At 39.0% G+C, this 13,722-nt stretch overlaps 1 protein-coding gene across 1 annotated transcript in view; it reads right to left on the bottom strand.

Moving 5' to 3' along the window:
- Positions 1-8,464: 8,464 nt before the first annotated feature.
- The window catches only part of WWTR1 (WW domain containing transcription regulator 1), a 140,554-nt gene continuing 135,296 nt past the window's right edge, over positions 8,465-13,722 (bottom strand). The window contains exon 7 of the mRNA XM_039241024.1: positions 8,465-11,882. Within this exon, the coding sequence (XP_039096955.1) occupies positions 11,698-11,882 (185 nt within the window). The 3' untranslated portion in view covers positions 8,465-11,697. The remainder of the gene's footprint in view (positions 11,883-13,722) is intronic.

Below are 13,722 nucleotides of genomic sequence, written 5' to 3'. Positions count from 1 at the left end.
TTTTGCAACTTTTTCAGTCTTAAAGTAGCCTCTGGAGAGAAAAAGTATGTGTGTGTGTGTGTGTGTGTGTGTGTGTGTTTATGAATTACCTGGGCATTTATGGGCTGCATACAAACACACTGACCAGTCTACACTTGGTTTCGTACCTAGAATTTGCACTCGGGACATCAGGTTGGGGAAGAGGGTAAATATGACAACTTTGCTGAGCACCAAATGTGAATTCTGTGTGGAAGCAGAGGGAGAATGCCCAGTGATACTACTGAAACAGAAATAAAACCTCTACAGATAATCATGCTGTCTCACGCCCCCTGATGTTCAAGCCATAAACTTGAGAAAATGAGTATTGTGCCAAAACAATCATCCTGCGGATCAGTTAAATAACATTTCATCTGCATGAATTATCCTCACCCTCTCATCCAAACTGTGGCGTGGGAAGTTCATATATAAACTTTAATGTGCATGATTTCTCATCCTTTCAAATTTTCTATTTTCGTGAATGCTTTATAGTATATACATTAGAATAGACATCTATGCATATAACTTATAAGCAAAGAGACAAACAGGGAAAATGCTTACACTGGGGCTTCATGATAAAGTCTGGAGACTACTCACCAGGTGTGGTGGTCCTCAAACTTGAGAGTGAGCCAGAATCACCCGGAAGCTTGCTAAATAAATACAGATTCCCAGCGTCACCCTCCTTCAGATTCAGGAAATCAGAGGAATTCACATTTAACACTAACATCTAAGGACATTCTGAGGCAGGTGATCCACAGAGAATGTCCTGAATTTTTTTCCTTTTTTTTTCTTTTCTTTTTTCTTTTTTTCTTTCTTTCTTCTTTTTTTTTTTTTCTTTTGCTATGTACTTAATAAAAACAAAAAACTTTTCTCGCCCAAAAGCCACAAACTTTCCTGGCAAACGGATATATAGGTGAGTACAAAGAGGAAAACAAAAACATCAGCCTCTTGCCGGAACTTTCTACTTCCCCCTCCCTGATACCCTACCCCTTACCCAGTCTGCAAGCTGGGGGGCGGAGTGGGGGCTGGTCACCACACCCTGCCAGCGCCAGCTGCTGCCCTCTAGTGGCAGCTCAGCCTACTGGCTCACTCAGCAGGTAGTTTTCTCAGCAGACAGGTTTGGCTGTCTTTCTAAATATCTCCCCATAGAGAAATATTTTCCCAACGCCTCATCAATCCAAGGCCTGGAAGTGTGAGCAAACAAGTCAATCAAAGATAGCACTGTCCAAAGGAAGGGTTGCAATGTGAAAAACAATATTCTCACAAATTCATCCATTCAACAAATATTTTGAAAATATTTTTGAACCATCAACCAGGCATTGTTCAAGATGCTAGATATAAAACAAACAAAAATCCCTGTTTTCACGACACCAATAGGCTAATAGGAGGAGGCAATGGAGAAGTGAATTATCTCTTATCACTGTTACATGGTGATAAGTGCTCTGAAGAAAAAGATGGCCTGGGAAGAAGAGAGGGGGGAAAGCTCACAAAAAGAAGGAAACAAACATTTGAGTACAACCTGGGAATTACTGGGTGTTCTACCTAAGCCACTTTTCTTAATCTTTACGTCTCACTGTACCTCCCTATTTTTATTATAATAGCCAATTTTACATGTAAAGAAACGGAAGTTTCAAAACTGTAAGAGACTTGGCTAAGGCTATGGTGTTAATTAATAGCTGCATGGCATTGAACTTAACTGGTTGTAGGAATGAAGCCCACGGCAAATTTGTAAAGGGGGCTGTTCACACATGCCCTTTCTTAATGCTCACACACCCACCTTCTCCAGGACTTGCAATGCTGCATGGAATGTACTAGACCTCACTTTTCCCTATTAGTGTTTCCCTTTTCTCATTCTCTGAAACTCTTGTTTTACTCTATGCTAATTCCATAAATGGATTCTTTTCCTGGAGTATAAGAGATTACTGACTCAATCATTTGCTAATCCTGTAAATGAGTTTTCCCCACTTATAGCCCAATTAGTCACATCATCAATACCCAAGTAAGAGAGTTGGGCTGGGTACTTTTTCTGAAACAGTCCTACATCTCAATGGTGGAAATGTCATGCCCTCAGTTAGCAGAGATGAACATGCTGGCTGAAATTATGTCACTTTTGGGTATTAGAGTCATAGTTAAAATATCAGTTTCTCATCCTCCAGTCTGCTATAACTATTGGACTCTCAAAAGAAGGCCGTAAGAAAAAAAGTGTTTTTGTGTATATGACAAATCCATCTATCTCTCAATGTAGAATATCTGTTCATACACTAAGGAAGAGTCTAGAAGGGAAAGATTTTAGTGCCATGAGAAAGCAAACATTTTATGGGTAAGGAGAATAAGAAATGATACCCAGGAGGGTTAAGTGAATTTCCAGAGACTAAAATTACAGTTGATCCTAGAACAGTCCAAGTTCAAACTAAATGGGTCCACTTATATATGAGTTTTCTTCAATAAATACAGTACAGTATTGTAAATGTATTTTTCTCCCTTATGATTTTCTTTTCTCCAGCTTATTTTATTGTAAGAATGCAGCATATAATACATATAACATACAAAATATGTGTTACTTGACTATTTTTGCTTCAGTAAGGCTTTCAGTCAACAGTAGGCTATTAGTAGTTAAATTTGGGGGAGTCAAAAGTTTTATGCAGATTTTTAACTGCACTGGGGGTCACCCCTAATCCCATGTCTTGTTCAAGGGTCAACCATCTATCTGTCATTTCTTTCTTTCTTTTTTAAATATTTTTATTTATTTCTAGGAGAGAGAGAGAGACAGCATGAGCAGGGGGGGGTCAGAGAGAGAGGGAGTGACAGACTCTGAAATAGGCTCCAGGCTCTGAGCTGGCAGTCAGCACAGAGCCCGACGCGGGGCTTGAACCCACGAACCGCGAGATCATGACCTAAGCGAAAGTCGGATGCTTAACCGACTAAGCCACCCAGGCGCCCCTCTATCTGTCATTTCTGATAGAGCCGGTCTAGTGCCTGACTTCCAAGACTGAAGTTCTAAGGGAGTTTATTTCTTTGGTTTTTGTCTACCCATCTTCAACTCTCAATCTTTGAGGATGTTAAGCAAATAGGTTGAACTGAATAGAAAGACTAATAAGTCTTTCTATTATTGATTATAAATATTAGTTACAAAGATGTCAATTCAGCCTAAATGACTCTAAAAGTGTAATGGTACTACAATAAACACACACACACACATACACACAGGAACACAGTAGGGTTGTCAAAATATATATAGTTTCCCTTCCATTTGTGCGTACACACCTTTGTTTACCAGTTCCATAGCCCCAGAATGTTCTGCCTGCTCCACTCATCCTACCTCACCAGCAAGCCTCAAGTGATCTCTGTCTCTATGTTGACGTACACTTGGTGCTAGGTACATGGCAGTATATTATTCTCTTGGAGGCAGAAGCCATGATTTCAATTTCTTTCTATCCCCACAGTGCCAAATTGGCCCTTGTCCTCAGAGAGGGCCACCAACTTCACTCTATTCCCCTTCATCTTCACTTTTCTGCATGTTTCCTTTAAATCACTCTACTATTTGAAAACTTCCTGTGGCTTCCATTGTTCAGGCTACACTCCAGCTCTGGAAGCATTGGAGCCCCTTCAAGGATTATCTCCATCTAGTTTATTTACTTACCTCCTGCCTCACTGCCTTCCTGTACTGTCCCTTCAGGCCCATGGGCCTTCTCACCATCCCGCTTTCAAAAATCTGGGCTTTTGTATATGCTGTTTCCTTTCCCTGAATTGCCTGAGAATCTCCTAGAAGCTAAGGTTCACAACCCATGTCCTATTTGAGGTTGTTCACTCCTCTTCTTCCTTCCCTACTCTGAGCTCCCATTACTCTTTGTCCCATAATATATGGCCCTAATTAAATGTATGGGTCCTCTAGAGAAAGGGTTGAGTTTTCTTCATCCTGGTATATTTCCAATACTTAATTAGTGCCTTCAAGATGGTAGGGGCTTAGCAAATACAGAGAGGGTTCAGCATATATTTGCTGGTTGTCTGATATTAGTGGCTTTGAGAATATTGGGAGATATCAAAGAAGATCCTAAGAGTCTTACATTCTTTGGCATCCTTAGGAAAAACCAAATCTGGCTTAGGAGCAGGGGCCTCAGACCCAACTTAACTCTCTCCTACTACTGGAAATACAACCAACTATGTGGAAGATTTGGTGAAAGGTTATTTCAGAAGAAAATGTTGAGAATTCCCTACCTTAATTCTTGTAATTCTTTTCTTTCTTTCTCTTTCTTTCTTTCTTTCTTTCTTTCTTTCTTTCTTTCTTTCTTTCTTCTTTCTTTCTTTTCTTTCTTTCTTTCTTTCTTCTTTCTTTTCTTTCAATGCTAGCCTCTTCTTTCTTATTCTTATGTAAAGATATACTAGCATAGGAAATCCTTTGATTTGCAGGATTACAGTAAACAGAGCTGGCTTCAGGATGCTTACTATGCAATTACAGAGGGCCCCACCCTCACAGGAGGCCTACAGTTTAATGCTCTAATGTCAATATATTTGAGCAAGGGCTCCACATCTTCATTCTGCACCAGGTCCCACAAATTATGTAGCCAGTTCTGCCAATGAGTACATGATGCATCCTTCCCAACTCTCAATTTGCTGGGACTTTCCCAATTTTAATACTGAGAGTCCTGAGTCCCGAGAAACTTGGACACTTGGTCACCCTACTTCTGGTCCTCAAACTGCAAACCTATGAGGCATGTGTCACTTTGTTCAATTACTAATATGACCTAATAACTTACAAACAGAAGGATCCATTTAGGACATACAAAATTTTATGGTAAATTCAGTAACCCCTGCAAATTATTATTTCTAAACACAGTTTATATATCTCTGTGAACTACAGTTAAGGCTTTATCATCTCACACTTTTAAGTTACTACAAGGGACCTATTTCAATGGACAGCCTACAGGAAAGAATTGCAAAATCTAAGGCCAGTGGAAGGGTTTCAGTGAGTCTATGAGCCACCTGGAACTAAGCGCAAAATGTGTGTGTGAGAATCTTCTGTGAACACCTAGAACTTTGATCAGTTTCTCAGAGCCTTCAGAGACAGTGAAAAAATAAAATGCATTGGCTAATTGTTTTGGTGAGTCTTGAAACTTGGGGGCATTCCAGAGAAAGTTCTAAGGAGTTCTGCTGTGAGGACCTGAGTGTACCTTCTGAGGCATGCCTGGAATGAATCTATTCTGTTTTAGGGACAGCATTCACAAACCCATCTCACTCCAGTGACTAGAAACTTATCCAAAAAGTCTAACATGACATAATGTGTCTGATCTTAATTCTAAAATCATTTTAATCCATTATATATATTTAACTATTCTGGGCAGCAAGACAGATATAATAAATTCTCTAGATTTCAACCTTACACGCACAATACCTTCATATGTGCTCTCAATAGAAGATAAGTAAATTATATACCTAGAAGCTTTGATACACACACAATATTAATCGTACTTTTTAAAAATCAGTGTCCCAAGGGGAAAAGGAATCTTAAATTTGGCAGCTACAATTTTTTAACTGAAAATACAAATACATGAATTTTCAACATTGCAATCCTAAAAGGAAGAAAAAATGGAAACTTGGATACACTATAAATGTACAAGTCCCAGTTCTGAGCCAGTGTGGCTGCAATGCCTGTCACCCCATCAACTAGTGACAGATTTGTTTACTCAACTGAATCATCTAGAAAGTTCCTTCTCTCCTATTTTGCAACCCCTCGTCCCCATGTGTCATCTCTGAAACTACTCACTCACTTGGGAGAATATAATGTGCCAAAAAATTAATTCACCCAACAAATTTACTGGGCATCCTCTAGGATCTGGACATCGCCCTAGGGACTGGGGATAGAGTGGTTGGTCAGTCAAACAGACCGAGGGACCAGCTTCATGCCTTTATCAATTTACACTGCCACCAACAGTGCCCTAAGTGTCCCCATTTCCCCAAATCCTAGCTGACACTTGGTGTTACCAGTCTTTAATTTTGCAATTTGATAGAAATGAAATGGTACATCATTACTATCTAATTTCCATTTTCCTGATTAGTAATGAAGTTGGCAAGTTATTTGGCACCCAGTTTCCCATCCTATACATTTCCAGTTCATGTCTTTGGCCCATGTTGCTATTAGACTGTTTTTCTCATTTGACATGCAAGATACTATTTGTTGTATATTCCAGATACTATCTTAGGTCAGATTTTCTGAAGCAGACCCTGGTACAAGGACTCATGTTCAAGTGACTTACTAAAGAAGCATTATTTAAGGATTTTTCAAGGAAGTGGGTATTTACAGGGGAAACTGGTAAGAGAGTGGGGGAAACAGGACAGGAAAGGGAAAGAGACAAAGCAAGAGTATGCTCTCAGGCCAAGCCCTAGAGAAGGCAGTCTCTGCCTGATCCCACAGGGCACTTTGAAATTGAAGTTACATAGCCACCTGTCGGCTAATGGTCTTACTGTAGAATATAAATTCCTATGCATCTAGCTCTCTGAATGTGTGGGGACAAAGTGACTGCAATCCTTTAAGAAAAAAAAAAAAAAAGAGCCACAGAGGGATGCCTGAGTGACTCAGTTGACTGAGTGTCGGACTTTGGCTCAGGTCTTGATCTCAGGGTTCATGAGTTTGAGCCCTGCATCAGGTTCTGTGCTGACAGCTTGGAGCCTGGACCCTGCTTCAGATTCTGTCTTCCTCTCTCTATGCCCCTCTCCCATTCATACTCTGTCTCTCTCTCAAAAATAAGTGAACATTAAAATTATCTTTTTACTTAAAAATAAAAAATTTAAAAAGCCACAGACGCTAGCTGTTGGAAGCAAAAACACATCAGGGTGGGAGGTGGGATGCATAAAACAGTAAAAAGGAATCTAAGGTGATCTGGTGGAGAGCTAACTATAGATATTATGAAAATATCATTCAATTGGCCTATTAATTCAAGAAATACAAACGGGGTGGGGGGAGGAGATACAAATTGTAACAGTGAGATATTTTCTAAGTCTGGTATTTGCAGACTTAAGTGTCAGTCAAAAGTTCTCACCACAAAAAAAGAAACTGTAACTGTGAAATGATACATGTATTAACTAACCTTACTGTAGTAATCATTTTCCAATATATACATAAAATCACTGCATTGTTCACCTTAAACTTACATAATTTCAATTATATCTTTAAAAAGCTGGAAGAAAACCAGAAGAGAGACTAATTTGTATTGTATTTATTGCTAAAAATAGAAAGTACATTTTTCATTCAATGTTTGAACTCTACACATCTTCTCAAATATTTTGTGGAATGTAGAGTGGGAAAGAAACCAAAAAAATGTTTTTATACAAATCAAATGTGATTTTTTTATTTTTTAAAATTTTATTTCAAAATTTATTTTTTTTTGAGAGAGAGACAGTGTGAGTGGGAGGGGCAGAGAAAGAGGGAGAGAGAGAATCCCAAGCAGGTTCTCTGCTTACCATGATGAGCACTGAGTAATGTATAGAATTGCTGAATCTCTACATTGTACACCTAAAACCATTATAGCACTGTATACTGATTGTCCTGGAATTAAAATATATTTTTTAAATTTTTTAAAAAAGGAATGTATGAGACTTAAGACTCTGGAATATTGGTAAGCTGTTTCCACCACCATTTCTCCTTTCTGCTGGTTAGTTTGCTTGAAAATATTTTTCTGCTCAGAGTGCTGTCACCTAATGTTTCTGTGAAGTGGACAAAAGTATTACAGTAGTGAAAATCAAGGGACTCAATGGACAGCGAAAATATACTATCGCAAGCCCACATTCAGATAAGCTGTTTTTAGCTTTGAAACAGAAGCCACACTCTACTGTTAATATCACAGGATAAAGACTGAAAGTCTTACATTTTTTTTTTCTTTTTCTCCTCCTGGACAACTTCTTGTTTTATGTTTATTTATTTATTGTGAGAGAGAGAGAAAGAGCACATCGATGTATGCAAGCAGGGGAGGGGCAGTGAGAGAAAGGGAGAGTCTCAAGCAGGCTCTGTGCTGCCAGGGCAGAGCCTGATGCAGGGCTCAGTCTCCCAAGCAGGGAGATCATGACTCAAGCCAAAACCACGAGTCAGATGCTTAACCGAATGAGCCACCCAGGCTCCCTGAGAATCTCAGAGTTCTGACATCTCAATCTAATCGGTGAGGGTGTTAGAAGGACAGTGTAATTTAAAAAAAATTATATATATATATACTAATTATACATGTAACATAAATTCCATACACAAAAAGTCTCAGTGGATTGCTTCACATAAAGTGGAAACCAGAATCTGTGGATATTTAGAATATGGAAGACCACACATCTGAACCAAAACAATGTTGGCCTACAAAATTTTCTTTCTTTCATTGTCTGCCAGGAGGGTTACATAAGCTTTTCTTCAGTACCACTCAAAGCCCTGAGTAAAAGGAACACACACGAATAATGAAAAGACAAAGGCTCCAAGTGGAAATTGAATTGTATTTATTTCTCTTATACAGAATCAGAAGTAAAAACCAGTACCAAACTCTAGGTAAAATGGTTTGATATGACTGATTTGGTTGCATACCTCCTGTACGCACAGCATTCTAAATTAAAAATAAACACACGTATGTCATATTACAAAATGTAGAAGTAAAATTGTTTTTTAAAAAAAGTTAAAGTACTAGCACATAAATGATGTAGTGTGTTAGGGAAATCGTCTCTGTCAATCACCTATTTTCCCAGTGAAATTAATCTACGATGTCCTTTTTTAACAGCTTATTCTTTTTCAGATAAGTTATACTTTCAGAATTTACTGTCTAACTATGTCATGAGAACACAACTTCTAATTAGCAACACTTCTCTCAGCTTCTACAGAGAGCTTTTCTATCCCGCTGGGGTCAACAGCACCCACCCCGCCACTGAATGTTCCAGTCAGTTTAACCTGCCTCCCTGATGTTGCAATCAGCGAAAGAGATGGCATTTCACATCCAACACTGTGGGGAAACACTAGCAATTACTTACTTAGATTTAGTAGAACTGCAAATAGGTTTTGATAATGTATTTACCTCATGAACATGTGTTTTATCAGGAAAAAAAAATACCTGAAAGATCTCTGAAATTATGTTTCCATTTCAATTGTTCATATGCCTTTTCTGTGGCAGAGGTATTAGATGAAATGTTGAAATTTGCTCATTTAGGACTAAAAAGATTAGATGTCCTGGCAGTTCTTTTATAATAAGAAATATAAATAGCACCTTGTCGTGAATTCTGCAGGGGTTTTAACACTTACAATTATAGGAAATACCCTTTAAAATGTTGTTCTTACATTTAGATTTCTAGCCTTAGTGTTCTTTAACAAAGGCCATATTCTATGGCCTTAAAAACAAAACAAAAAAATTACATCTGGCTTTGTCTATCAAGTAAGCACAGAGTCATGGTTCATATTTAATTCTGGAAAAAAATATTTGTTATGTTCATTAATAAATGCTTCAACTAATTTCACTAAAAAAATTCTTCTAGTATTTTCTAACGCCACAAGCTTACAAGGAAATTACTTCTAAAAATCGATAACACAAATCATCGATGTTTTAACTACTTTAAAAAAGAGGGTTATCTGTTTCTTTTACACTTAATAACCTGAAAATTAGCCTATAAAAATATTTTTAAAAAAATACAGTAACACTGCTCAGTTTCATTAGGTCCCTTGTTTTTTGTTTTTTCTTAGAATGTACAACTCTTATTGCTCACAAAAGAGAAAAAGAAGTAGTGTTCCCTTCAATTTAGTAGCAACATAAACATCTACCCCCAGCTCTCAGAGCGCTCAGAGAGAGAAGGAATCAGAAGAATATAAACCGTGGGTCCTTCGGGAAAAAGAAATCACTTCATTGTGTCGGAAGCAGCAGCGGGCATGAGCTCTTGTCCACAGACACGCTCAGCATCGCAGACAGGGCAACCCGGGCCCTTCCTCTGCTTCTTCCACATAAAGTGCACCAAAGCCTTTTCTTCTACAACAGAGTCTCCTGGGATAAAAGCTGTAGTAGAAAATCGTTGCTTTGTTTGTTCGGGGCACCTCTCTGACCTCCTGCTTGTCTTGCTTCTGGGGTGTGATCACTTGTCGACTTCCATTTCACAACTAATCCTTTCCACGATATACCGTGACTTTACTACTTCATCTCTGACCTTTTCACTTGCCTTCTTTCCAACAAGATAAAATGTATTCTGCCTGTCTATATTCTGGTAGATTGGAAAGGATCTTACTTGAGATCCCCAATAGATAAGCCCCCTTGGGAATTGAAGGTTCCTCTCAGAGACCTGAATTATTAATGTCTTTCAAAAAGATATTAAATTCATAGATTATAAATAACGTCAGTTCAAAATATTAAACAATCGAGGACTTCATCAGCAATGCAGGCAGAGGTCCATGCCGGGTGAACCTGATGCTCTCTCTCAGTCCTTAAAAGCTAATAAAAAATGTTTTTGGTTACATAAGAGGTATTGAGTACATATTTCATGCCTTTTTATACCAACTGTAGCAAACAGGGTTAGGATAACATACTTAGGAATCAATTTTACTGAATTCAGAAACATGTCTCCACCATACACCCTCAGAGGGCAGTTTTTTACACGTCAGTCAGAGATCTGCTTCATCCTTCAAACAGTTTCATAGATAAGATTATTTTAAACACTTGAAACCTTGAAAGCAAAACTGATAAGCCTTCAGAACTTAAAAAGCAACAGTTTACTCTGTGTGCCACCAGGCTGAAAGCTATGTGGTCCTCATGTCTTCAGAACAAGTTTTTCAAAAGACAAAAATACAGCCGCCACTGATGCATCAAAAACGTTTGGCTGCCCTTTGTCATTAGCTACAAAATGATTGTGCGATATAAAATAAACACCAAATTCTAAGCTGCAAAGAAAAAAAAATCCAACTTGTAATTTTAAAAAGTTTTGTTTAATAAATGCTCATCATTAGTACCAAACTGGTCTCTTTCATGAGATCTGCCGTGTAGGAACGGTGACTCATGTTCCCGCTTCCCCTCTGGCTAGAAGGGCGGGTTGTCCAGACGCTATGCAGCAGAGTAATGAGAAAGGACAAAGTACAAAAGACCGTGTGCGCTTTTGCAAATACGGAGTAAAAGAACCATCAGAACCAGCATGGATTCAAAACTACATTGTATTCCATACAGCGGAGATCTACTATCCATACAATGATTTTTTTTAAAGCTCAAGTTAAATATTTTTTAAAGCATTTGGTACTACTGTCATCAGTACAGTTTTTGAAACCATGAATCAGGTTTAATTTCATGTACATTTCCTGGACCGAGCCGCCTGTCACAAGTCACTGCCTGTGGTCAGCTTTTTGTGGCTTATAATCAATTGACGTATAAATTTCAACTAACACCCCTACAGCTTAGACGTGGGGCAGCAGATAGAAAAACAGAGAAGCGATTCTGCATGATCAATTCTGCATAGCCCTGAATTCACAGGCATTCAGGCCTGCAGAAAATGAAAATAGAATATTTATTTGTTTATGTTGCACTTAAGTTACTGTCAATCAAATCCAGGCAATGATTAAACTGGCCACATGGAAAGGAGGGAGCACTGAGTCATGGAGGCAGAAAGTGGACACCTGCAGACTTGCTCTGCTCCATTGCTTTTTCCAAGAGGCCCAGGAAATGTCAAGTCACGGCTGCATCCAAGTTACAATGGCACTGACTACAGCCAGGTTAGAAAGGGCTCGCTTTTGTTGAGAGCAGACTCTACATCATTGAAGAGGGGGATCAGGTCTTCAGATTCCAAAGTTCCTAGGTCAACTTTTGTTCCCGGAAGACAATCAAGAAAATCGGGGAAACGGGTCTGCTGAGGATTGATGTTCATGGGTGTCTGTCCTGCATTTTCTCCTATAACAGAATAAAAGGTGACCATTTTAATTCCTTGTTTTAAGTTCTTGAAGAGCTAACAGCTCTCATCTTCATTAACACAGTTCTTATATTTAAACAGAAGACCATACTGCTACAGGTCTAAAACAGTTCACCTCTGTGAAACATTTCAGCTACCACGTTACTGAAACTGAGTTTGTGGGTCCTTACTCAGAAGAGATGCAGATGTAGGGCGCCTGGGTGGCTCAGTTGGTTAAGCGTCCGACTTTGGCTCAGATCATGATCTCGTGGTTTGTGGGTTCAAGCTCTGCATCGGGCTCTGTGCTGACAGCTCAGAGCCTGGAGCCTGCTTCAGATTCTGTATCTCCCTCTCTCTCTCTCTCTCTCTGCCCCTCCCTTGCTCATAATCTGTCTCTCTCTCTCTCTCTAAAACAAATTTAAAACAAAACAAAAGAAGAGATGCAGATGCTGGGTGAATGTATCCATCCTTGGTACACATGTGCAGAATGCATCAGCCCACTAGATAGGAAGGCACTATGGATCCGACCTGTGATCTACACCTTCCCATGACAGCTGCATGAAGAGCCGTTTTGTGAAAGGGTAGAGAGGCCCTCCCTGTAATAAATACCTTATTACAAAGCTGAATTTAAGGATTTAACTGTAAGCTTATATTTACCCACATCATCCCTCTTTATGCTCAAAGACAGTAGTGAGGAGTTTCCTACGACCATGTTATTAAAACACTGTCTTCATTGATGGCTCTAGGGATCATTTTCAAAGTATTTTATAAAGTGACTTCTGCAAGAAAGAGGGAGAAGGAGGATCCCAAGCAGGCTCTGTGCTGCCAGTGCAGAGGCCAACAGGGCGCTCAGGCTCCCGAACCATGAGATCATGACCTGAGCCAAAACCAAGAATCGGATGCTTAACACTGAGCCATCCAGGCACCCCTGTTTTTTTCTAAAACAGGAAAAACAAGCTTATCCAACAATAATATCTTTTTTTTTAGTGTTTTATTTATTTTTTGAGACAGAAAAAGAGACAGAGTGCAGGCAGGGGGAAAGAGGAGAGAGAAAGGGAGTGCAAAGCAGGCTCTGGGCTCTGAGCTGACAGCATGGAGCTTGACAAGGAACTCGAACTCACGACCCACCAAGTCATGACCTGAGCCAAACTCAGATGCTTGACCAACTGACCCACCCAGGTGCCCCCATAATAATATCTTTCATCACTGTCTAATATCCATTTAGATTTTGTCCTAAAATCTTGTTTTCTTATCTTCATAAATTCTCTCTTACCTTTCTGTCTGTCTCCTGGCAATTATGTAATAGCTTACAATTGTCTTTGCGTATTTAAAAAATATTTGTCAAGAAGATCTACGTTCTATGATATAAGTAAGCACAACGTTGATAACTATCTCTTGAGGGATTTACGTCTGAGTGACATGATGTGCACGTATGAATTGTATTTATTTTCATTCTGTTGCACATGTTACCATTGTCTATTAAAATATGTTGTATAAAAAAATAATAAAGTGGGTTCCGCAGATCACCCCTCCACATACACACACACCTGGCACCCCACAACTATCTACTTCTCTCACAATGTGTACGAGTCACAATGCACATGAGCACATTAAGGTTCTGAGAAGTCTTGTTGTAAAGAAACTGGTTTTATTTTCTTTAGGCCACTATTACATAAACCCGTTTAATCATCCAATCCTATATGGGCAGAAATTATATCCTAAAGGAACTGGAGTCCATAGTACACGATTGAGAAAATGCTGTTCTGGAAAAATGAGATGCCTGGGATATGACATGAAGAATACACTTTCTTTATCAATAATACTGTACGAGAAAATGTCCAC

This window comes from Hyaena hyaena, unplaced genomic scaffold (assembly GCF_003009895.1).
Source record: "Hyaena hyaena isolate Hyena2069 unplaced genomic scaffold, ASM300989v1 scaffold_186, whole genome shotgun sequence".
In the NCBI taxonomy this organism is placed as follows: Eukaryota; Metazoa; Chordata; class Mammalia; order Carnivora; family Hyaenidae; genus Hyaena; species Hyaena hyaena.
The sequence above is the reverse complement of the archived record's forward strand: the minus strand, read 5'-3'. Positions and strand labels throughout refer to the sequence as shown.